The 26,400-nt window shown below is 43.5% G+C and overlaps 1 protein-coding gene across 1 annotated transcript; it reads left to right on the top strand.

The window, feature by feature from the left end:
* The first annotated feature begins 2,894 nt into the window (after positions 1-2,894).
* On the top strand, positions 2,895-25,895 carry AUNIP (aurora kinase A and ninein interacting protein). Its single transcript, XM_089659179.1, has 4 exons — positions 2,895-3,036; positions 10,830-10,977; positions 21,493-21,591; positions 22,673-25,895. The coding sequence occupies exons 1-4, from the start codon at positions 2,944-2,946 to the stop codon at positions 23,218-23,220; spliced, it is 888 nt and encodes a 295-aa protein (XP_089515305.1). The 5' UTR covers positions 2,895-2,943; the 3' UTR covers positions 23,221-25,895.
* The last annotated feature ends 505 nt before the right edge of the window (positions 25,896-26,400 follow it).

Here is a 26,400-nt window from a genome sequence, read left to right as displayed (position 1 = left end):
AATTGTATTGAAGCTTACCAGTCCTAATATGTGATGGCTGCATTTTTTCTCTTTATTAGACTTTTTTTTCTCTTTATTTTCCCCTGGTGATATTGCCAATAACACACGTGTCTTAGGGTGACAACATTCACTTACTGCAGTTTATCTAGGATGCTCTCCTGATTGGACTACAAATACATTCTCTCCTCAACTCTATTACATAGGTAGGAGGGGTTCTGTAGTTCACAGAAGATAGCAGGAAAAACATATAAAATAATTTTAGTTTTCAGTTCGGTGAAAAGGACGCTGCAAGCGCACAAGACTTCTCACAGGATCAACAAGTATTTTCTGTGCTTGTGGAAAATACACTTAGCGTGAATAAAAAAAAAAGAAAACTAAAGCAGCCATCACATTTAAAGCAGATCTTCACAAACAAAATGAAGTGCCTCTTCCTTATTATTCTTAAAATGAATTCCTCCTCCTTCCTCCCTTACAGTTAAACAACCGCATGCCATATTTTTTTGGGGAAGCAGGTAACTTTTTTGCTTAGGCAAGTATGACTCCACCCTCAGCACCCACAGGTCATGTCATACATGCCAGGAGGCTTCAGGACAGTCCCCCCACAGGTTGCAATCTTGTAAATGCATGGCAGCACCTCAGCAGGGTGCGGGGTAGGAGTCATCAGGGAATGATTAATGCAAGATAGCAGCTTTGAAGAGGTAGACAGCTGGACTTCATTGGCTTGTGAAAGGTTTTATATATTAATATTATGAACAAAAACTGACCACTGTTACCACCCCTGCCAGCTTTGAATGCTTTGTCTCAACCGTCTGCCAACTGCCACTTTTGTTGGACAGTTTAGTCTGTTAAAGGGAATTGAAAAATAACAGACTTAATGACCGGATCAAGATCTGGTAAACTGCAAAATAAAATTTTTTTATTGTGGGTTTAATACTGCTTTAAGGCCCCATTCATGTGTGGTTGTTGACAGCTGATGCTGGGATGCCTGTACAAAGCAATGACAGGCTAACAGAAGCCATGACTGTCTGACACTGCTGTTCTAGGGTTGCCACCTCATCTGTGTAGGCCTAGGTTCACACTACAGCAGTTGTGGAAATACCATGTGATTCGCACAGGAACCGCACCACATTCCTGTACGATCCGATTCTGCACATTGCACCGCGTTTTGCGGACTGATGTGGGGGTGTCGTTAACATACAAACCTGCATCGGTCCGTGTGATGCGACTGTGATGCACTGCAGAACTCGCACTGAAAATGCTGCAAATTCCGTACCGCATCAGTGTGAACAAAGGCTAGAACCAAGCACATTAATTGTACAGTTTCTGTGGCTGATTAAGGTGTTAATTAAACTCCCTTAGGGGCCTGTCTGTGGTAAAATAGCCCACAACCTGTGTAATTAATGTGTTTGGTTTTAAAGAGATAAGGTGGGAACCTTATGCTGTTCACTTGTACCTGCACATCTGGTGATTAGGGACAGATAACGGCCCTGGATGTAATTACATAGTTAGTCTGGCTGAAAAAAGACAAAAGTCCATCCAGTTCAACCAAACAAACAAAAAAAAAAAGTTACAATCCTATACCCACAGTTGATCCAGAAGAAAAAAAACCTCAGCTGATTCCAGCCACAGCAATCTATTGATGGCCTTACTCATACCTCCAAACCTTTTGAGATGGAAACGAGGGACACCTATTAGCAAAAGTATGTAGGCATAGGACACACCCCCTTGCCACGCCCCCTTAGAGAAGAATTACAGAAAACAAATTATAAGGTGAATTCACAAGTGCCCTTTTTTTACCACTAACGATCCTTTATACTAGCTTTGAAATTTACAGAGGCAGCAATTTAGAAACTGGATGAAAGGTTTAGCACCGGGAAACACTTTTAGATAAATAAAAAGTGCATTTTTTTATTCAACTATCCAGAGCCGTGGATAGGGGGGTACCACCAGTCCTCCTCAATGGGGCCCAGGCCAGCAGGGGGGCCCAGGCAGTTGGGTGATCTGGATGTGGGCAGGGAGGGTGATCGGCATGGCTGGGGGGGCAATTACTGGAATCGATCCCCTGTATGGCTGTCTCTGCAGCAGCTGAAATCTGGCTTCTCCTCTCCCTCCTGCTGGCTTTCAGCTGCTGCAGAGAGAGCCATGCAGGAAATCGATTCTAGAAATTGCCCCACCCATCGCCCTCCCTGTGCACCATACGTTATCCCCTGTTGCCCAAGCCCCACCACAGTGCTTCCGGATTCCCTCCCCTCCTTCCCACCAGCAGCTGCAAGTACACAATAGGATCCCTCAGGATGGAGAGCGTCCAGTAAATATGTCACATGCACCAGCTCCTTCCTCCCCTAAATGAACACAGTTATTGATTGGTACCTATCACTCACTGTGTTCATTTATAACCGAAGCATAGTAAACTGTACTTTTTTTTAGGGGGCCCTGTCAGGTTGGCTGTATGGGGCCCCATGGTTTCTAACAGCAGCCCTGCAACTATCAGACCAAAATGAGGGACAAATGAGGGGGACAGAGGGTCAGGGACAGTCCCTCAAAATCAGGGACGGTTGGAAGCTTTGCTTACTTACAGGTATACATAAAACCACTGTTAATCCAAAAGCCAGGAGACCTTCCCCTTTAAGGGCTGGTAAGCTGCAATATGCTTTTGCCAACTGTCCTTTGTTAGTAACATTCTGTGCTAGAATTAGTGTCTGCCCTTAGGAGAGTGTTTTAAAAAAAATAGAGCCATTGTTTTTTTTCTTTCGGTTCAGTCTCTGCTGTCAGGAGCTTGCTATTCCCACCATAAACATGGCCGACGTGTCGCTGTAGACAGGCAGTGTGAAGGCAGCCTAAGGATAACACATTGGGCGGGGCGCCTGCACTAGGACGTCTGGCGGGAAGTTGAATTGCTCATTGGAGCTAGGACTTGTGTGTGGTCGGTGTCTGATTAGAAGTATGAAGATAAAGAAACAGCGGAGCCGTGGTCTGCAGCCTGAGGAGTGCGGAGTATGGCTGGACACTGCCGAGCTGAAGAAGAGGTCACATCAGGTCCGGCTTGTTCTATGGTCACCTTTTCAGTGTGTGTCTCTAGGGGGGTTTAATACAAGGAGGGGGCGATCAGCTTACCGTCTGTGGTCCGATCTCCACCTGCAGTCTGATGGATGGGAGAACCAAGCAGACCCAATCCTGGACTGCCCTATACAAGGGACGAGTCTTCTCCAACACTTGGGAACACCACTACACAGCTCCTCTGTGGCTGCCCTGCGTGTACACTGCAGATAGGTTCCTATGATTATTATACAGGGGACAGTACAGATACAATACAACAGGGATGAGGGGCTCAGGGATGTACTAATCTGCATATTAGGATGATTGGCTGCTCAACACTCATTAGGTGTCACTATATTTTTACACACGTCATGATTTTGTTGTTACTCAAAATATGATTTTCTTTTCTGCACTGCTTGATACTATGTTGTAAATGTGGTTAATGTTTAACTCTTCAATTACTGATATATGTGCAGCTGTAAAATGGCATTGTAGTAAATAATACAAAAATAAGGGCGGCAGGGGTGCGCAAAATCACGTATATATGTGATGTTGTGTTTCCGGGTAGGGGGCACGTGCCCTACCCTCGCAGTCAATTACCTGCCGGTGGCCAGTGATTACCGAGCATTTCCGGGGAGGAGGACCGTTTACTAACAGTCCTCCTCCCTGTCAGCTTGGGCACACTGCTCTGGATAGCTCATCCAGAGCAGTGTGATTACAGTGAAGCCCACACACACACCGCCCTCTATGTAAAACACTCCTTGCGCACAGTTACATTTATCGTACAGACCCTAGTCTTTCCAGACCACAGTTCCCTGGTTGATGCCATTAAGCTGGAGTGAAAGAAAACCCCTTTTCTCTGGTAGTCTTAAAAGGAGATTTCAGTTTGAGGAAGACGGATCACAGCCATGGAACACGGTTCCAAAGTTGGTCGCCCCCTTATCTAGTCTCTAAAAAGATGGACCTAGCATTTGAAGATATGGGGGCTCTAAAAGATCCTGTGAATAAGAGAGGAGACATTTTACTCCAGAGGACCTAGGATTCTACCACTATCGGCTTTAACCATTTCAATACCGTGCAATTTTACACCTTCCTGCCCAGGCCATTTATCACGTTTCAGCGCTCACACTTTGAATGACAATTACGCGGTCATACAATGTACCCAAACTAAAATTTTATCATTTTCTTCACACAACTAGAGCTTTCTTTTGGTGCTATTTAATCACCGCTGGGGTTTTTATTTTTTGCTAAATTAACAAAAAAAAGACCAAAAATTTTGAAAAAAAAAGTTTTTCTTTGTTCCTGTTATAAAAGTTTACCAATAAATAATTGTTCTTCATAAATTTAGGCCGAGATGTATTCTGCTACATGTCTTTGGTGAAAATAACCAAAATTAGGATGTATTTTTTAGTTTGTAGGAAAGTTATAGAGTTCACAAACTATGGTATAGATCTGAATATTGATCAATCCTGAAGTACTGACAGCCAATCTAATTTCTTGAGGTCCAAGTATGTCAGAACAGTACAGATATCCCCCAAACGACCCCTTTTTGCAGAGTAGACAGTCCGGCGTACTTCATAAGAGGAATGGTGAGATTTTTGAAGTTGTATTTTTTTTGTCATAATTTTTCGGAAAATTAAAAAAAAATTTCACAATTTTTTTTTTTTTTTTTTTTTTTTTTTTACATACTGTCACCAGTGCAGTACAGCGTCATTATATAACTGGCATGGCGGTGATCAGGGACACTGACTGGTGACAATATGAAAAAAAATATATATTTTTATTTTTTTATTTTATTACTTTTTATTTTTTTAAGATTTTTTTTTTCATATTTTACTATGACCAAAGTAGTACAATGTTACCATAGTAACATTGTACTACTTTGGGGAAGTGATCAGTATTTGTTTTTTCTTTTTTACACAATTTGCTTATAGCAAAGAATTTTTTTTTTGTTTTTTTTTTTTTGTGCTTAGCTGTGATTTGGCCATAGCTAATCACATGACATGTGCATGTTACCTGCTGTGACCATTCACAGCTAGGCACTAGTATACAATGGATGGCATGAATGAAGCCATCCATTGTATACAACTGTCATGTGACCTGCTGTGCTTGCAGAGCAATTTGGCCATTACAATAAGGGACAGGTCTGCATTGGATCTTCCAGTCTGGCTCCTTTCCAGGATCAAGAGATCCCTTTGGTGGTGAAGGCAGTACAATCTAGCCAGGGGTCTGGAGCGGACCACACCATATCCAGTTATCATCACGACCGATGCCAGCAGCTTTGGATGGGGAGCCTATCTAGGCGACAGAGTGACCAATGGGTTGTGGTCCTTGGGGGAAGCTTGGTGATCCTCGAATCAGAGGGAGCTCCTAGCAGTCCAGCGAGTGCTGGATACCTTTCAAGCAGATCTAATAGACTCCTCTCCAAGCAATCGCACACAGCATATTGTTTTGGGCCAAGCAAAACGTGTGTTCTATATCTGCCATCCATCTGAAAGGAGTGCAGAATTCCCTAGCAGACTTCCTAAGTCGGAATCCAGTCAAGCACGAATGATCTCTCAACCAGGAAGTGTTTGCGACCATGACTATGAAATGGGTCATGCCGGAGGCGGATCTCTTTGCTTTTCAAGAAAACAGGAAGGTCAGCCAGTTCTTCTCCCTGAATCTGCGCGATCAGGCCTTGGGTGTAGATGCCCTCGCAACTGTGGAAATTCAGTCTGTTATGCGTTCCCTTCAGTGAGGCTAATCCCAGCAGTCCTGCAAAAAGTTTTGTCGGAAAGGACAAACCTTATTCTGGTGGCCCCATTTTGGCCAAAGAGACCATGGTTCTCTCTGCTGTGGAGCCTTGCCTCGGTTCCTCCGTTCCCTCTTCCAGAGTGGGAGGATCAGGTCTCTCGGGGTCCAGTGTTACACCCTCAGGTAAAAACTTTGAAGTTGGCAGTGTGGCTATTGAAGAACAACTCCTGAAAGCTCGGGTTTTCGGACAGGGTAGTGAGGACTTTGGTGAACTGCAGCAAACCAGTTACCAGAGCTATTCATACTAAGGTCTGAAAAAATTCAACTCTTGGCTGTCGGATAAGGGTCGGAGCCCTCCGAATATCCCGGCAGTCTTAGATTTTCTTCTAGGTTGGGGCAGATCAGAATCTTTCGGTTAGTACTTTAAGGTGCAGGCCTCAGCCCTTAGTGTTTTCTTTCAGGTCACCCTAAAGCAGGATCCCTTTTGTAGCGGATTTTTTCAGGGCCCTTTCTGAGTCCAGGCTGGCGGTGGTCAGGTCCTGTCCAGTTTGGGATCTGTCTTTAGTCCTTAAAGCTTTGGTCCTTTTGTCCCTTTGAACCTCTGGGGAAGTCTTATAAAGTTTTTAACTCTCTTTTGGTAGCAATCACATCAGCCAGTAGGGTTAGTGAATTGCAGGCACTTTCCATTAAGGAGCCCTTTTTGTCAGTTTTCAAGGGCAGCATTGTTCTCAAAACAAATCCTGGGTTTCTTCCCAAAGGTTCCTCCTCCTTTCATAGGTCCCAAGATATAATTTTGCTGACCTTCTGTTCTGCTCCTGCAAACAAGGAGGAAGAAAGATTAAGTTTATTAGATGTTAGAAGGAGCCTTTTGGCCTAACTTAGTAGGGCCAGAGAATTCAGAAAATCAGATTTGTTCTTTTCGTGGGAGTGCGGAAAGGTTTCAATGCTTCCAAATCCACCATAGCTAGATGGATTAGGATGGCTATTACAGAATCGTATAATTTATTAGAGATTCTGTCCTGTTTGTTAATGCACACTCAACCAGATCCTTGTCAGCAACCTTGACAAAGAGAGCTGGTGCCTCGCCAGAGCAGATTTGTAAGGCGGCCACTTGGTCCAGCTTTTCTACCTTCGTGAAACATCGCCTGGATCTCCTTTCTAGTGAGGATCAGGCATTTGAGCACAAAGTCCTCCAGGCAGTAGCCCAGCCCTAGTGGGGAAGTTCTTGATTATCGTCTCAAGGGGCTGTCCTGGAAGACATTTTTGAGAAAACCAGAGTTAGACTTACCGGTAACTCATTTTCTATAAGTCTTCTAGGACAGCTGGGATTTCCCACCCTAGTATTGTATGGTTATGCATAAATGATTGTCTTTTAGTGCCTTCCTGTGGTTCTTGGGAAAATTGAAGAGTGAGGCCTGGAGGTCCGCCTTTTAAGGTTCTGGGCTCATGTGTTTAATGTCCTGGAGGGAGAAGCTCAGCATCTCAAGGGGCTGTCCTGGAAGACTTATAGAAAATGAGTTACCGGTAAGTCTAACGCTGAGGTGTTTTTAGCTCAATAAGTGTAAGCACACCGCAATTCACATGCACACAAGAGTTAAAACAATTGAAGTTTCCTGTCCTTCGTGAAGTTTTTTTAAAAAAGAAATAAAGTATTGCGCCTCTTAAAACTCAACGTGGTATGAAAATTCATGTTAATGTGCACTTAAAGCACACATTGCAGTGTGACTGGGATCCTTGATGTGATAATAACCACTTGAGCTCCAGAAGGTTTTACCCCCTACAGACCAGGCTATTTTTTGCTATTCAGCACTGCGCTACTTTAGCAACTGTGCCGTCATGCATCATTGTACCAAAATCAAATTTTTATAATTATTTTCCCCCAAATAGAGCTTTCTTTTGGTGGTACTTGATCACCAGTGGGTCTTTGTATTTTATATTCTATAAATTAAAAAAGACCCAAGAAGTTTAAAAACAATATTTTTTTTATTTTCCATTTTATAAAACATCTTCAAGAGTTTTTTTTTCTTTTTTTTTCATAAATTGATGTATTCTGCCATGTCTTTGTTGAAACAAAATAAAACCCCAAAAAGTGTAATAGTGTGTGTGTGTGTGTGTGTGTGTGTGTGTGTATATGTATGTAATATAGGAATTATACTAGTAATTGTAGTGATTGGTGATATATACTGGCCCATAAGGCCCCAGAGCGTCAGTCAGCGAATCCACTTGCTCAGCAGGGGATCTGCCCAATGAGCAAGCAGATGACAGGTCTGTGTCCCCTCCGTTTTATGCAGAGTGGACACGGACACAGCCTGCTGGCTGTCCTCTATAGGCTGTCCTCTATTTGCATGACTTCCTGTCCATTTCCATCTGACTATTATCCGATCCACCAGAATGATGGGGAATGGATCCCCATTTGTCTGTTTTTAGCAGACAAACAGATTGGTGTAAATGGACACGTTCGTTCACACCCGCCACTCTAAAGAGAGCAATAGAGCGTATGATTGGGTCTGCTTGAAAAACGGACAGGTGGACCTGACCGGTCTGCTCGTGTGAAAGGGGCCTAAGACAGAGCGGCAGCTCAGCCTCGCTCTTTGCTTTTTCCTCTCTGGCTATGATTGACTGCAGTGGGAGCCAATAGCTTCCGTTGCTGTCTCAGCCAATGAGAAAGACCCTGGATAGCCAAAGCTTCCTTGCACATCGCTGGATTGATCGACAGGAGTCTCAGGTGAGTATTTTTTTACCTTCATGCATAGAATGTCTTCAGCCTTTACAACCACATATTTTAGCTTACAAGTCCTTTGATATGGTGGCTGCATTAGTTTCTTTTTAAGGATTTTTCCCTTCTGTTCTTACCTGGTGAACTGGCCAGTAACACACCACATGTATTAGAGTGCCTCCATCCTGGATGAAGGATCAGATATGCTAGCAGATTTAGACACATTAACAAACTGAAGCCAAGCTTCAGCTAACTTTTTAAGCAGGTAAAGTAACAGTTTTTTTGGTATAAAGGTTTTACATACATAACCACTTCCTGTCCAGCAACGTACCCGTACGTCACTGGATAGGAAGGGTGATATCTCAGTCTCTGCTTTGCAGCAATGATCAAGAGATATTTTTTTTTAGTGCTGGCGATTTCCCTTCAATGTAAAAGTAATCCTAGCAGGTAAGGAGCTGCTGGCTAACTTTTACAGGCAGTGGAAGGGGGTCCCACCCCCGCCTGTTTCTGCCTTTAATGGCGATTGTGGAGCCCAGTATGGATGTGACTGGCGGGATACGGTTCTTGGGACACAATGAGGGGAACTGAGAGTGAGGAGGATTTTGTCACTTAGGCTTCGGTCTCCGTCTCATGTAAACAAGCCATTACTAGCTTGAACAAGCCTCAGGTCAAACTGATCTTGGCTTGATCATTTGCTTTGGAGGGCAGAGGAGAGATATGACCCCAGATCTTTCCATAAAGAGGACCTATTGTGGCCCATGCTATCATAAGGGAAGTGGTTCATTCCTTCTTTTGGCAATGAAAGAGATGGGGGAAAAAAAAATTAAACCGTATAGAAAAAAAAATGTAAATAAAATGTGATAATCACACGTGATAGATCCCTCATGCATATGTAAAAGGCGATGGCGCCACACCTGTGAGCCAGGGCTTGACAAATTTGCTTTTGAATCTAATATCCAGCTGAAAAAGTGAAGCTGGTTTTTTTTTTTTTTTTTTTTTTTTTTGCATAGCATGGGTTGTCAGTGCCCAGGGCAAGGCAAGTAATTTGTGAGGTGCAGAATGCAGGACATGGGGTGTAGAAGGGGTCAGAACGCAGGACATGCGGTGCAGAGTGTGGGGTGCAGAACGCAGGACATGGGATGCAGGGTGTAGGACAGTAATGCAATCCCCCTCTCCTGGGTCCTGCATGTTCTGTGCATCCTCCCTGCAGTGTCTAAGAGCAGAGTGCACACAGAGGGCAGCTTCTTTGCATAAAGCAACATGTGCCTCCCTGGCTGGCTCCTTAGCTGGCTGCTTTGTGGGACTGTCTCCATTACTGGAAGGACACTGTAGTCCTTTTTGTCAGCACCTTGTGAGGTTCTCTGTGACAATGCCGAGGCGGCAACATGTTGGCGATTTGGTCCTGCTCCTTCCTCTCTGTTCTGCCAGAGGGCTCTGCAGGGTCACAGGCAGAAGTGGGTGGAAGCAGGAGTTGATGCTGACAGTAATGTGGCTGTGTAAAGGAGAATTAGAAAGATTGGCAGTAGCTCAGTGATGGACACATTATTCAGACCAACAGTGAATGGGCTGACAAAAGCCCAGGCGTCAAGACACAATTTCTAGTTGCCATGGTGACCTGGGATTTTTCGAGCCGTGATGTGAGCTATCACTGTGAATGTCACAGCAAGGATGTGTTAACTCTAAACTGGTAATCTATAAAGGCTTTTAAAGTGTTGTCTATGGAGATCTTTAGGTACTTCAGTTTTTGTGCACTAAAATTCATTAAAGTGGAGTTTTTTCCAAAAAATTTGCGTTTGAAAACCCGCTGCATATTTTTATGTCACATCATAATTGCGCAACAGCCACCATTTATTCCCTAAGGTCTATGCTTACAAAAATATATATGTTTGGGGGTTCCAAGTACTTTTCAAGCCAAAAAAATGATTTTTACATGTAGGAGAGGAATGTCAGAATTAGCCTGGACTGGAAGTGGATAAAAGCTGATCATTGTAAGCACCATTTACAGTCTCAACCCTCTAACTGCTATATCTGCAGGACAGCTTTTTCTGCTGAAAAACAGTATTCCTGGAAAGATCACCAGGTACAAATAAAGGAAAAAAGCCTAAAAAAGAATGCAGCCATCACATGTACAATTGGTAAGCTCAACAATCCATTAAAATCAGTGTATGGTATAATGATCAGTGAAAGACGAATTACTGTTGCTGTGGGTTTCTCTATTTTGCAGTCTTTCATCATATATACAGTATAACTCTTGTGCATATAGCCTTTGAGGACTGTTTTTCTTGGCAAATCTATTTCTGAAATTAAAAATACGAAAAACTATTTTTGTTTTCTGTTGCAGACCATCATCCCTTGCACCTATTCAAGCCGGGTTAATCCACTCCTGAGAAGACAGCAGGTTGATTCTTCTACATTTGAATTCACTCAAACAAAAACACCCCAGCTTTGCACCAAACAGACATCTATGTATGCCTTTTTTACACAAAAAGGTAACGACAACTTCTAAACCCAATCGCTTAAACCAAATATGATGGTTCACATGTTCTGTACTGCCAAAATGCATGGTCCTTATAATTAATATATAACAGGCAATATAAGTATATTCATACCAGAAAGATGTATCTAGACACTCTGGGGTAGATTTTCTAAAGCTGGAGCACTCACAATCTGGTGCAGCTGTGCATGGTAGCCAATCAGCTTGCTACCTCAGCTTATACAATTAAGCTTTGGCAATAAAACCTAGAAGCTGATTTTGCACTGTCCAGTTTTAATACATAAACCCCTCCCTGTCCTAGGTAAACAGCTCTTTGGCCCCATGCACACTGAAGGTTGAGGCTAGGTTCCCATCTGTGCGGGTGGTGCCGCTGCGGATCCACACAAAAATCCATGCAGCCGCACCACCCACACAGAGAAATGCGCCGCCCGCACTGGCAATCGCAACCATACTGGGAACCGAGATTCCAGTGCGGGCTGCGTTTTCAGAAGAAATTCAGAGACTTCTTCCCTGAGTGTCCCGGGGCAAAGGAGTCTATTCAAATTAATGGGCTCTTGTGCCTGCGCAAAACGCGGACTGCAGGAATATGGATATGTACAGTAAACCAGGGGTCAGCACTGATACATGAGTCTCTGCCCTTTGGCTGGAGGTGGAGGGCACAGGTGCTCCATTCAGCCCCATCACTTGCAGTCTGACAAATTTCTGCTGCAACTAGACAGTTCATTTAGTCTTACTAACGATTAGGGAAGTATGTACACAGGGATCAATGTCCAGAATGCATGAAGTCTTACAAATTAATCACTTCTCTACCAAAGTACATTTATGAATGTCATGGTAGACAAGTTGTTAAATTAAGGTCACAGCTGTGAGTTTGGTACCGATACCTTTTTAAGAGTCAGCGAAGGGCTTTCTAATAAGTGAATAGAACGCTCAAAAGGACCCCCCCCAATGGCAGCCTGTGGTGGTCCCCAGTCTCTTCTGCTCCATCGCAGGAGTTTGAGATTGCTTCCCTGGTATTTCCCCATCCATTCCTCGATCCCTTCTGTGACTAGTAACATCAGAAGCAATGCATCACAGCTGTCCTCCTTTGGCTAATGTAGCCAAGGGTCAAGCTATTACAGCTTGATCTGTGCTGGAATAGTTGCAATGGAGGGCAGGGATGACATTGTTGGTCTAATAGACCCCCAATGTCTCTATAGAGAACCTGTCACCTGCTCATGCCCTCTATGTGATGACCATATTTTTTTTTCCTGAAAACATGCTTTATTCTCCAGGGTTTCTGCTTCAAGAATATATATACTTTGGGAGGTTTACACTATTTTGTAGCAAAAATTGCAGATTTTCACATTTGTGCAAAAAAATTGTCCTGGTAGGCAAGAGGTTAAGCCTAACATGCAAAATAACCCTTTTCCTGCCTGCCACCAGGACTGTGTACATCTGACAAGCAGATTCCTGCCTATCAGATGGAAGCATTCTGGCATCTGCATTGCCACTCTATTGCTTCCACCCCCCCCCAGTAAAGTGCGTCTTTTAGACCCAGGATGTCTCATTAAAGAGAACCTGTCACCAAAAAAATCATATAAGGGACTTTGTCCCCTATGTGATTGGAGGGGGGTGTTAAATTAAAAATAACGTAAACGCATGTGTCAGGGCACCTACACATGAAAACATAGATTGTGATACATGTGTTGCATAATGCCACTTACGCTAGAGTAAGAAATATTTCTAGCACCAGAACTCGATAACGCCAAACTGATGAACTATAGGGGGCTTTTAAAGCATTACCTATTGAAAATATAAGGTACTGAAGTTTGCCGCCATTTCACGGGTGCACGCAAATTTAAGGTTTGAAATGCTGGGTATCCATTCAGAATAACCTCATCTTTTATATTTTACCAATTTGGTATTTTATTATGTTTGTGTGCCCTAAAATTAATTTGTATTTTTTACTGAAATTTTTGGGTAATGTTGCGTGACAAAAAATTGCAACTACCACTATTTTATTCTCTAGTGTCTGCTTTCAAAAAATATGTTTTGGGGTTTATGCATTCTTCAGGCTTAAAATTATTTTTTTTTTTTAAACGCATGCAAAAATGGCTCCGGCAGCAAAAAGGTTAAATTTTAAAAAAAGTAAAATCAAACAAGAATAGCTAAGGGTAAAATAGGAAGGAGGGGTTAGTTGTTTAGGATAAGCTAAGGGTTGATAAGACAGAGATTTTTATTAAGTAAAAACTTTTTTTTTGCTTTACCCAACAACATATCGGTTTTAAGCTCATCACTTTAAAGCACACCTCTGGGCAAAATGTGTTTCCCATGCAATGGGACTGTTTGTTTTTTTGTTTTCTCCTTTCTAGGGGAGAGGGGAGCAGTCTTGTTTAGTGGTCTGTTCCTGGTGCTCTGAAGCTCTGAGCAGACTCCATATACAGGAACAGTCTGTCGTTGGACTGTGCGGGAATGCCGTTTTTTGAAGGATGGGGTGACAAAAGGCTTTCTACTCACCATAGACAAAACAAGCAGTTGACCCATGCAGTGTGGGAACAGCCCTATTGCAAAAATGTGTTTGCCCAGAGATGGGCTCTAAACTGCAGATGAAAGGAACAGAGTAAATATAAAACAATGTTGGTTAGTACTTCTGTACCTCCTGTCTGAACAGTGTTTGTAAACATATCTTTTTTTTTTTTTTTTTTTTAAATTTAAGTTGTGTTTACACAGCGACTCCCAGCTGTAATTTTTGACAACTGAATATTGCCTTCAAATGTGAGAGGTGATGGGGCATGCTACATACCTTGTAAATGTCAGTTTTTTTTGTTTTTTTTTGTCCACAACTGGTTAAATATTCTGCGATACAAATTGTAGGATCTCTTATGGAGGTCATCTGAAAAAATGTCAGTAATGTGCCATCAGTACAACTTGCCGTTTGGTGAGTTCTCATGTGTTTCTGTGGCCTGTGTTTGGTTATTTAGTGGGCAAGAGTTCTCTCGCAAGTAGTGTTCTGGAGGAAAAACTTGCAAACGAAATTGCCTGGTAAGAACTAAAGTTGACTGTAGGGCATAGGATAACATAGGGTATGCACTTGTATAGGGCTGATCTTTCAGGATCAAGCAATAAGGCTAATCGGATCTCTTTGGAGGCCCTACATCCTTGTGTGGTCAGCCAATTTGTTGAACAGCTTATCGTTTGGGAAACGGTAACAATCAGGTTTTCCAATCAATTATTTGGGCTGGATGGATAGAGGCACAATGACATACTGCAGGGGTCCTTAAACTTTTTAAACGGGGCCAGTTCACTGTCCCTCAGACCGTTGGAGGGCCGGACTATAGTTGTTTAAAAAAAAAAAAACTATGAACAAATGTGGACACAGTACAGGAGATGACCAGAGACTGCGGACACAGTACAGGAGATGACCAGAGACTGCGGACACAGTACAGGAGATGACCAGAGACTGCGGACACAGTACAGGAGATGACCAGAGACTGCGGACACAGTACAGGGGATGACCAGACACTGCGGACACAGTACAGGGGATGACCAGACACTGCGGACACAGTACAGGGGATGACCAGACACTGCGGACACAGTACAGGGGATGACCAGACACTGCGGACACAGTACAGGGGATGACCAGACACTGCGGACACAGTACAGGGGATGACCAGACACTGCGGACACAGTACAGGGGATGACCAGACACTGCGGACACAGTACAGGGGATGACCAGACACTGCGGACACAGTACAGGGGATGACCAGACACTGCGGACACAGTACAGGGGATGACCAGACACTGCGGACACAGTACAGGGGATGACCAGACACTGCGGACACAGTACAGGGGATGACCAGAGACTGCGGACACAGTACAGGGGATGACCAGAGACTGCGGACACAGTACAGGGGATGACCAGAGACTGCGGACACAGTACAGGGGATGACCAGAGACTGCGGACACAGTACAGGGGATGACCAGAGACTGCGGACACAGTACAGGGGATGACCAGAGACTGCGGACACAGTACAGGGGATGACCAGAGACTGCGGACACAGTACAGGGGATGACCAGAGACTGCGGACACAGTACAGGGGATGACCAGAGACTGCGGACACAGTACAGGGGATGACCAGAGACTGCGGACACAGTACAGGGGATGACCAGAGACTGCGGACATACAACGGCGGCGGGAATACTGGGCCGGCCGCTCCATAAGACGCACAGACATTTCCCACCAAGTGTGTCTTATGGAGCGGAATAGTGCCCCATCGTTGGTGTCAGTGGGAGGAATAGTGCCCCATCGTTGGTGTCAGTGGGAGGAATAGTGCCCCATCGTTGGTGTCAGTGGGAGGAATAGTGCCCCATCGTTGGTGTCAGTGGGAGGAATAGTGCCCCATCGTTGGTGTCAGTGGGAGGAATAGTGCCCCATCGTTGGTGTCAGTGGGAGGAATAGTGCCCCATCGTTGGTGTCAGTGGGAGGAATAGTGCCCCATCGTTGGTGTCAGTGGGAGGAATAGTGCCCCATCGTTGGTGTCAGTGGGAGGAATAGTACCCCATCGTTGGTGTCAGTGGGAAGAATAGTGCCCCGCCGTTGGTGTCAGTGGGGGAAGGGGATAGTGTCCCGCCGTTGGTGTCAGTGGGGGAAGGGGATAGTGTCCCGTCGTTGGTGTCAGTGGGGGAAGGGGATAGTGCCCCGTCAGTGGGGGAAGGGGATAGTGCCCCGTCAGTGGGGGAAGGGGATAGTGCCCCGTCAGTGGGGGAAGGGGATAGTGCCCCGTCAGTGGGGGAAGGGGACAGTGCCAAGTCAGTGGGGGAAGGGGATAGTGTTCCGTCATTGGTGTCAGTGGGGGGAAGGGGATAGTGTCCCGTCATTGGTGTCGGTGGAGGAATAATGCCCCGTCATTGGTGTCGGTGGAGGAATAATGCCCCGTCATTGGTGTCGGTGGAGGAATAATGCCCCGTCATTGGTGTCGGTGGAGGAATAATGCCCCGTCATTGGTGTCGGTGGAGGAATAATGCCCCGTCATTGGTGTCGGTGGAGGAATAATGCCCCGTCATTGGTGTCGGTGGAGGAATAATGCCCCGTCATTGGTGTCGGTGGAGGAATAATGCCCCGTCATTGGTGTCGGTGGAGGAATAATGCCCCGTCATTGGTGTCGGTGGAGGAATAATGCCCCGTCATTGGTATCAGTGACACCAATGATGGGGCACTATTTCTCCCACTGACACCAATGACACTTGGTGACTTCTGTTCCAGCATGGTGCTGATGCAGCCAGCATACCTGGTTGCAGCAGCACCATCAGCACGACACACTTACCTGTCAGCTGTCCTTCTTCACTCCAACCTCTCCCTCACTCGATGTTCGCTCCGCCTCCTCGCAGGTGATTGGCCACCTGTATGCCTTTCCTGAGCTACAGTTCTGGCGCCCAATCACCGGAGAGGAGGTGGAGTCGAGTGGCAGGAGTGAGGGAGTGGCCAGAGTGAATGAAGGAGCAGTGCTTCCTGGACTGGATCGTCGTGGGACTGGGACCGGAGCCAGGTAAGGTACAGCAGCCCCCTGCCCTGTACTTAGTGTCCCTTCCTGTCCCGCCCCTGCCGGCGGGCCGGATAAATGGCCTCGGTAGGCCTCATGTAGCCCGCGGGCCGTAGTTTGAGGACCCCTGACATACTGTATAAGATGGTATTCTGTTCTGTCCAAAAATGGCCAGATCAGATGACTGTAAATTGCATGTCTGAAGGTGTCTTAACCCTCATTTTCCTTGTGCGTTCTAGAGATTTTGCTCCACCTTGGAGGGCAAAACATTAGTTGCATACTTCAAGGATCCTAAATGTGTGAAATCTGAAAGTTAAAAGAAAAAAAGATGGAATGTGTTGGGTGTTTTTTGTATGCTCCCGAAGACTCCTAGGATGTATGACATCATTTGGCATAGGCCAGAAACTAGGAAGCAACCGAAGAAATGTGTAGTAAATAAAGTATACCTTCCTACCAATTTTCTAATGTTAGCAGCATAAGGAGAAAAAAGTAGTTAATTATACATATTGATAATATCAATGATCTATATAGTGCATAAAGTCTAAATAATTCAGTCTATCCAGTGATCACCACGTGAAAAAATCAGGAATAATTCATAAAAATAAATCGTTAGGGTTCATCAAATAATCACCACGTGAATACTTGTGCAAAAAATTTTTTTATATAAATCTGTGTAGTGCTCTCCTCTCAGGCATGCACTCACCAAACAGTGTTGCCTCCCACTCTCATGGTTGGCACACTGAACTTTGGTAAATAATCCTCCAAGGACCAGATCAAGTAATTCTCCATTCATCCTGTAATACTGGACTCCTAGGATAACCGCTCCCGATCTCCAAGGCAAATAAATCTTCCTTTCAATACTCCACTCATAATATATCATATAGAAGATAAAAAAAAAGAGAGAGCCCCACATGGTGCAGTACCATTTTTAAACCATTTATTCTCCACAGTGAATACTACTTACAAGATGCAAAAAGTATTAAAGCCCATAGATGTTAATAGCTTATGTTTCTTATGAAAAGAAAGCTGGAACAGTGCTCTCACCACCGCCGGCCTTCGTTCAGTGATGCGTCACGTCCGGTCGCTGCACAGCCTTGCTCTGATGCGTTTTGTGACTTCCGACTTATTCATAGGGGATGGCTGTGCGGTGTAACACCTTTTATGGTGTGTTCAATCAATGTAACGGAGCCCCTGATAGGCTGACCTTAGTGATCCCTCCTGCTTCACACTTCTGCCCATGTATTGGTGGAAATACCTTACCCTATACCTACAACAGGAGGGCTAATTAATCAGACCTTAATATGCCACCAATGAGCGGAATATTCCTCCCATATTTTGGCAATGGATATATATTATTTTACCAAAAGATGTATAGTTTAAGCTTTTGACCGAATTGTAATCCCAAACATGTATTATAATCACATATGCATATATGTTCCACATTTAAACCACCTGGTGTTAAAGATTTTAGCAGGAAAATCAATTTAGTCTCCCTCTGCGACAGATCTTACACTTAGATTCCCTCCATTTTGGGGGAATCCAATCTACCCCCTAAATGGAGGGGATCTAATAGAGTGCTAAAATCTTTAACACCGGGTGGTTTAAATGTGGAACTGGACATAAACTGCTTCATAAGTGATTTGTAATCTAGCTGCTGAATGGAGTTGTTTATGTTCGGTGATTATTTTATGAGCGATACAATGGAAGCGCTCAGTGGAAATACTGATTGAGGGTTGGAATTATTTACTTCTCTAATTTTGTTTATTAAATTTTTTATTAAAATATTTACATATATAATTTTTAATGTTAATTTAATTTTATTTGTTTAATAAATCTTGTAATACAAGTAATATACAATATTTTATGTGAATTTAATATGAATTTATATTATTGTTAAATATGTAATATATGAATTGCCATTCAAACCCAACAAGGTTTATTAATACCAAGATATGCATATGTGATTATAACACGTTTGAGATTATAATTAGGTCAAAAGTTTAACCTATATATCTTTTGGTAAAATTATATATATCCATTGCCATAATATGGGAGGAATATTCCGCTCATTGGTGGCATATTAAGGTCCAGTTAATTTGCCCTCCTGTTGTAGGTATTGTGATGATCGCGGCATCAGACCCCAGACCTTCTCACCAAAACTCGTGACCGAAGGACTAGCCGATCTAAAACCGCGCTGTCACGTGCGTAACAATGCCCCGCCCAGCTGCACCCTGCAAAAAGATTTTCCAGCTAATGGACCACAATCGATGTACCTGCAGCCTGAGAGCGATTGTTACTGGGTCAGGTTAATTACTCATTTAACCCTTCACACTGCCACCACCTCCTTTTTGTACAGAGAGGAAACTCGGCAATATCAGCAATAACACTATGATGTTTGAATAATCATCAGTATACCACTGTCACCGCAGGCAGAGGCAGGGATTCTTAGTTTGCATTAAAGAGCTTTAGAAACAGTTCAACACTTTCAGAAAGTAAGATTTATTACTAAAAGGTCAAAAGGGTGCAATAAAATTTACAGAAAAAGATGTAGCATATATATATACACACACACACACACACACACACACACACACACACAGAACAATAGCACAGCAAAGAGATAACAGAAGTTTAGAGGGATAAAGTACTTGCCGTCATCCTTGGGTTAAGCAGATCAGGTTTCAGAGCCAAAAGGGTCTTATCTCCCAAAGTTAGTTCCGATGTTAAAAAAAGGGAGAATCTTCAACTTATCTCAGCTTAGCTTAACTTTATCTAGGAACTCAGCAGGGTGTCTCTCCGAAGCAGAGAACCAATCGCCTCATTTGGGCCGTTGTGGCAGGCGGAGACGCAAGCTATGACCAAAAATCCCTCCTAGCTTATATTATGGTTCATAACTTACCCTGGATACATATAACATTCTATCCATGAGTAGATTAATGCGCAGAATCTTCTGCTGAACGTCTACATATGAAATATGAGATACCTGCTTGGATGGTTAAGGAGAAATAATTTTCTGCTCTTCTGTATATGCCAGCTAGGGGGTGTAATATACCAGGTGACTTGTCTTAAAGTGAGCCGTCTGAATATGTGCTCCCTGTTTATGTAATTATATCCTATTTGAAGATATAAAACTATATGGAAAAGTGAGTTTTTAAATGTAAGTCTGTTTTTACGACTACCTGGAACATCTTTGAAGCTCCCTGAGGGCTGGGTTTATGGTTTTACGATCCCTTCTCTAGCAAGAGTCTCGCAGACATAGGGGCACCATGAGGTGAGGTTTATAGCCATGACACCCTCCCAATGAGTTTGCTGCCTGTGATCTCTGTCGTCATCCAGACCACATGCCACTCAACAGAGAGGGAGGGGGGATATCGGAGGAATCTGATTTGAGAGAGATACAAAATGGAGGGGTTTGGAGCAAAATGGATGACCGCGTCCATCTCTGTGTGCATGATTGCTACAGGTAATGGGTAAGGTATTTCCGCCAATACATGGGCGGAAGTGTGAAGCAGGAGGGATCAGTAATGTAAGCCTATCAGGGGCTCTGTTACATTGAATACACCATAAAGGTGTTAGGCCGCACCGCACAGCCCAGCCATCCCCTATGAATAAGTCGAACGTGACGAAACACGTCAGGGCGAGGCTGTGGGACGACCGGAAGTGATGCGAATCCGTCACTGAACGAAGGGTGGTGGTGATGAGAGCACTGTCCCGGCTTTCTTCTCATAAGAAACATAAGCTATTAACATCTTTGGACTTTAATACTTTTTGAATCTTGTAATTAGTAGTCTACTGTGGAGAATAAATGGTACTGCACCATGTGGGGCTCTCTCGTTTTTTATCTTCTATATGATCTATTATGAGGGGCAGCACGGTGGCTAAATGGTTAGCACTTCCGCCTGGCAGTACTAGGGTCGTTGGTTCGAATCCCAGCCACGGCACCACCTGCCTGGAGTTTGCATGTTCTCCCTGTGCCTGCGTGGGTTTCCTCCGGGTACTCCGGTTTCCTCCCACACTCCAAAGACATGCTGGTAGGTGAATTGGCTCCTGTCTAAATTGGCCCTAGTATGTGTATGTATGAATGTGAGTTAGGGACCTTAGATTGTACGCCCCTTGAGGGTTAGGGACTGATGTGAATGTACAATTATATATGTGTAAACCACTGCGTAAATGGACGGCGCTATAGAAGTACCTAAAATAAATAAATGAGTGGAGAATTGGAAGGAAGATTTATTTGCCTTGGAGATCGGGAACTGTTATCCTAGGGGTCCAGTACTACAGGTTGAAGGGAGAATTACTTGATCTGGTTCTTGGAGGATTATTTACTAAAGCTCAGTGTGCCAACCATGAGAGTGGGAGGCAACACTGGTGAGTGCACAAAAATGTTTTTGCACAAGTATTCACGTGGTGATTATTCGATGAATTGAACGATTTATTTTTATTCATAATTTTTTCACGTGGTGATCACTGGATGGACTGATTTATTTGGACTTTTTTATGCACTATATAGATTGATATCAATATGTATAGTTAGATATTGTTTTGGGAATGTTATAGAATTGTTAATCAATGCATGCGCCACTGAAATCTATTTTTTCTTTAAATATGTTTTTGCACGTTTAATAATTTTAAGTGGCAGCGTGGTATTTGGAACACGGATATAATTACAAAAGAGATCTATATATTTTGATGAATTTATATTAGGTAGTGGGGTATTTGGAACACGATTATAAGTTGGGGAATTTATATTTATTTAGAGCAGTTTTGGGAGTTTTTATACTTTTTGCACATACAAAAAATGTTGACTTGAGAGAGTATAATTCAGCTTTAGCCATAAAGTGTGAGAATACATAAAAAGATTTATTAACAGCTATTATTGCTAATGCTAGAAGGTGGTAAGGTAACAATTTTTACACATGACTGCAATTGTCCTTGCTGAATCATTCCTAAATATCACGGCAAACATTATGCATTTGCTTGTTTGATAGGCAAGAAGGAAGCAAAGCCTAAAAATCAAGAAAACTTAACCAGTAGTCTGGGTGTGAAAGGAATAGCAGAAGAAAATGATGCAGAACCTCTAAATGTTGGTAAGTGTGCACTGTCCTTACTGAAATTAGAATGCTTCAGAAGAGTAAAGACTTGCATAACATTGAACCAAAGGGTGCAATCCACAGAGATTGGCTGCCACCTTCAGCACTTTACTATCGGATGAGGGAAAGAAAATCTCTTGATTCCCCATCAACGGTGACTGTGTTGGAGGAATCCCTCCTGTAGTACCATTGTGTTGTGTCGGAAGGGAGCCTTCCCTGCTGGCAAAACATGATTTCTGCTAGTAGCTAGAGCCACTGGCAGTAATCGCATGTAAAGGAAAAAAAACAGGCTGGTTGTACCCAAGTCAATCAATGGATTGATTTGGGTACATCCAGCCTGCCCATAGATGGATCAAATCTTGGCGGGTCCCCACTAAACCAGCCGAGATTGGATTCATCTATGGCCGGCTTTACTCCAATGTTTTATTTTGTAAGTCTGCTAGTTTGAAGGGAGGAGACAGGAAATATTAGGACTCTGGATCCTGTCGGTCTCTTTCAGATGTTGGAAGGAACATTGAAAGAGTTGGAAGATTCACATCAACTTTCATCTGTAGACAATAGATTCCAACAGTACATCTAGTTATTACCTATGGTACTTTTTCAATAACTTATGAATGTTTGCATGAGGATTTCCTTGTAATGAGTGGGCACAGTAATTTTCAATGATGAAGTCGCAACAGCAGGATAGCAATAACTGAGGGAGGAAAATTTAAATTTTAATGTAAACTTGTCATCACTTAAGAGCCTGTGTCAATGGCCTTTTATATGGTTCAGGATTGCTTCTCTAAATGTCTATGGCAATGCAAAAGCAGCTAAAGTAACTCAAATACAGGTAAACTACACCTGAAAAAATATGAATGATCTTAGAAGCATTTAAAATCAATGGGTAAATGAAACATGTCTTAGAGTCTGAGCAAATGGATTTTGATCTCAAACACAAAACACATTTCAGTACAGTGATTAAATGTATCAACATCAAAGCACTTTATTTAAATATTATACATTAGGACATTATTCTTGTGTGCATACCTGGTTTTCTCACATCTATTATAATTCAGCATTTTTCTCTTGACTATAGGATCCTCTGCTGACTATGTTGATGAACCTTCTGCCTATCAAATTACTACTTCATGCAATCCACACAGTGATATTCAGCAATCTGCACAGTTGTGGAAAAAAATCTATGATGAATGCAGTAGTGTGACCGACAGTCCTGTCCATCCTAAAGATCTTCTGCAAAGTCCTTCTGTAAGAACAGAAAATATGCTATGCCACCCTGCAGACTTCTGCACATCGGGTATTACTGAGCAACATTTGGTTTCTTTTTTGGACTCTTCAATCTGTTCCCATTGCCCTGAAGTGCATGATAAAGACCTATACACAGATTCACAACCAGACAGTCCACTATTCACACAGGATTCACAGGGCAACAGAGTAATTGCTCATAGAGCTGCCAGTGATGAGCAAAAGGCTCGCTACCCATCAGGTCCACTTCAGGACAGGACTAACGTTTCTTGGAACACTGCTAGCCCAATGAAGAGAAGTTACCAATATATGTGTGATGAGGATTCTCTGGGTTACATGTTTACACAGGACTCTGAAGGGAATGTGGTTATAAAGCACTGAATCAAACTATTTTCTAAAAAAGAAAACTTGTATTCCAACTCTCCACGCTATGCTGGTTTACTAAAAGGATATACTGGTTAACCATTCCTATAAATGCACAGAAAAATGCATTTGTATATTCACTGGACTGGCATTGTTTCCTTACAGGCACCAATTAGAATGAAACTTGCCCTGAACATTAGGACCTAATTAGTGGCTGTGGGAAAATAGTGCCGTCTTGGAACTGACAGGAATACATTAAACCAGGGTGTCCAACTTTTTGACCCTCCTGGGCCACATTGGAAGAGGAATTATCCTGAGTCACATATAAAATACACTAACAATAAAGGCAAGATTCAGTGTTGGAGCCAAAAGTGTGGCATCCCTCCTGACCTGCCTATGCCTGATTTGCCAGGGCTGGCTTTTGCAGCTGCTTTGCGTGCACGGCATGCCTCCAGACGTGTCTGGGCTAGACTTGTCCGTGCCGACCACTGCGGCTGCTGTGCGTGCACGGCATCCCTCCAGACGTGTCTGGGCTAGACTTGTCCGCGCCGACCACTGCGGCTGCTGTGCGTGCACGACATCCCTGCAGACGCGTTTGGGCTAGACTTGTCCGCGCCGACCACTGCGGCTGCTGTGCGTGCACGGCATCCCTCCAGACGTGTCTGGGCTAGACTTGTCCGCGCCGACCACTGCGGCTGCTGTGCGTGCACGACATCCCTGCAGACGCGTTTGGGCTAGACTTGTCCGCGCCGACCACTGCGGCTGCTGTGCGTGCACGGCATCCCTCCAGACGCGTCTGGGCTAGACTTGTCCGCGCCGACCACTGCGGCTGCTGTGCGTGCACGGCATCCCTCCAGACGTGTCTGGGCTAGACTTGTCCGCGCCGACCACTGCGGCTGCTATGCGTGCACAACATCCCTCCAGACGTGTCTGGGCTAGACTTGTCCGCGCCGACCACTGTGGCTGCTGTGCGTGCACGGCATCCATCCAGACGTGTCTGGGCTAGACTTGTCCGCGCCGACCACTGCGGCTGCTGTGCGTGCACGGCATCCATCCAGACGTGTCTGGGCTAGACTTGTCCGTGCCGACCACTGCGGCTGCTATGCTTGCACGGCATCCCTCCAAATGCGCCAGGGCAGCATGCTTGACTCTCTTGGGCCGCAGGCCAGGGGTTCGACACCCCTGAATTGGGCCATTTAAAGCAAGCCTTTGAGATGTGTAGGCTGCTGTTTGACTCTGAAAATGTTATTTTAGTTTTGCTCTGGCGCTTTCTGAATTCCTCACCGAGGGAAGTATGTGAAATTTAACTGATCTATATGCCCAATTTAATTCATTTACTTCAAATTTTAGAATAGGGAGCTGGCATAATAGCCTGGTGTTTTTGGAAGAATAGGCCAGCATTGCATAAATGTGTTTTTTGTTTTTTTGTTTTGTTTTTTGTATCATTTAATTTTTCTTCCAGGTCCGTGAAACTATGATCAGAATGACAGCCCCTAAGGCTAGATTCACACAGGTGATAGAATGCGGATAGTTTTCTGAACTTAAAAGGTGGCTAAAGTTGCCTCTGTAAGCAGCACACAAGCTGACCGTTTTGCTGCAGCCAGTTTCTGAGGCCTAAACACCAGAGAAACCCTGACCCTGGATGCATACTGTGTCCTGAGTTGGTCATTCACATGTAACTGCTTAGATGAATGTTTACATGTGGTAAGTGGCAGCTCCGGCTACTGATTTGTCTAGAGTACAAATCTTGACAGCCATGACTGGCAGCTGCAGTTGTTTCACACAGATTTTGCAAAAGTGACTTGTGTGTGTGATCTAAAAGTGGTCCACCAAATTCCTGTACCTGTCTAGAACTTGCAGTTGAATTTTTGGTACACGTTGCACCACTTTGACAAATTTTGCAAAAGTGTCTCAAGTGTCAGGGTCTCTGCATGCCAATAGAGAGTTGCTCTTCATTTAACTCCACTTTCGTAAGATAAGAACTGTCTGTATTATATCTTTAATTTGGTGCAGGTATTGTGCCACAAGGTAAGTGGTGCATTTTGGCAATGTCACTGTCAAAACCAAAAGTGTCACAGATGTTTCATGAATTTGGCATGACACATTAACAAAACCGGGATTAATGTCAGAAAAGTGGTGCAGCAGTTTTATTGAATTCCCCCAGTGTGTACAGGTAGCATTGGCAGCGGTGGCTGCTAAGCCATGATAATATAACCTGCAACTATTACAGACTTGTAAGATTCTGACATGGCAGCTCCTATATTTCTAATGTGCAGATTTGTTTATTGGATTTTTTATTTGCAATTACTTGGACTTTAATTTTACAAATTATAGTGCAGCAACTATACAAAATTGATATTGCCTTATTAAGGCTGAAATATACTTTACATTTTTATCTTGCTGCATTTTTCATACATTTCGGTTATTGCCTTAGCTTTAACTATATATACTTATAAAGTTGTGAATCTGATGTAAACCAAACATTCACAGCAGATGAGTCTTCCTAGTCCATGTATAAAATTAGTGTTTTAAATTACCAGTGAATGTTTGGTGACAAGTCTCATTTGTTGCTTTATAAATATGCCCATAAATGTCTGTGTTCTACTTTTGCTTGGAGCTCATTCAATTTGTCTGTATTTTGTAAATGTGAAAATAAAAATGTTGTTTGTGTATTTTGCACAATTTGTGTTGCAGCAATGTGTCTAGCCTACATAAATCCAAAGCTACTTTAAAGTCAATTTCTACTCTTGCAGTCACGTTTTAAAAATCCTCACTGTTTTGTGTGTTGCCATTCACAGTGTATGCTAAAATATGTTTTTAAAATATTTTAGCTGGTTTATACATTGTACTTTAAAACTGTTCATAACAGCTCACAGTTCGATTAGGGTGACCACCTGAGTGTAATGACATACAATGTACCGCCCAAGCTTTGGGGTCTTTAACCCATAGTTAGGACAGACAGTATTCAGATCTAGTTTACAGCTGATCTGCAAGCACAGTACAGACAGCATTAATTAGGACTCCTAACATTGGAGTACCAATGGCAGCCGACAAATCTGCAGCAATTGTGTGATGCTATCATGTTAATATAGACCAAAATCTCTGAGGAATGTTTCCAACACCTTGTGGAATCTATGCCATGAAGAATTAAGGCAGTTCTGAAAGCAAAAGGGGTCCAACTCCGTACTAGCAAGGTGT

This window comes from Staurois parvus, unplaced genomic scaffold, assembly GCF_062004578.1.
Source record: "Staurois parvus isolate SC_StPar_1 unplaced genomic scaffold, SC_StPar_1.0 ptg001134l, whole genome shotgun sequence".
Lineage (NCBI taxonomy): Eukaryota > Metazoa > Chordata > Amphibia > Anura > Ranidae > Staurois > Staurois parvus.
The sequence above is the reverse complement of the archived record's forward strand: the minus strand, read 5'-3'. Positions and strand labels throughout refer to the sequence as shown.

Bases quoted from the DNA above. Each gene is read 5' to 3' on its own strand.
- AUNIP (XM_089659179.1), top strand. From the start codon at position 2,944: ATGAAGATAAAGAAACAGCGGAGCCGTGGTCTGCAGCCTGAGGAGTGC. The intron at 10,978-21,492 runs GTAACGACAACT...CTTGTTTGATAG, and splicing joins TGCCTTTTTTACACAAAAAG to GCAAGAAGGAAGCAAAGCCT. The intron at 21,592-22,672 runs GTAAGTGTGCAC...TCTTGACTATAG, and splicing joins TGCAGAACCTCTAAATGTTG to GATCCTCTGCTGACTATGTT.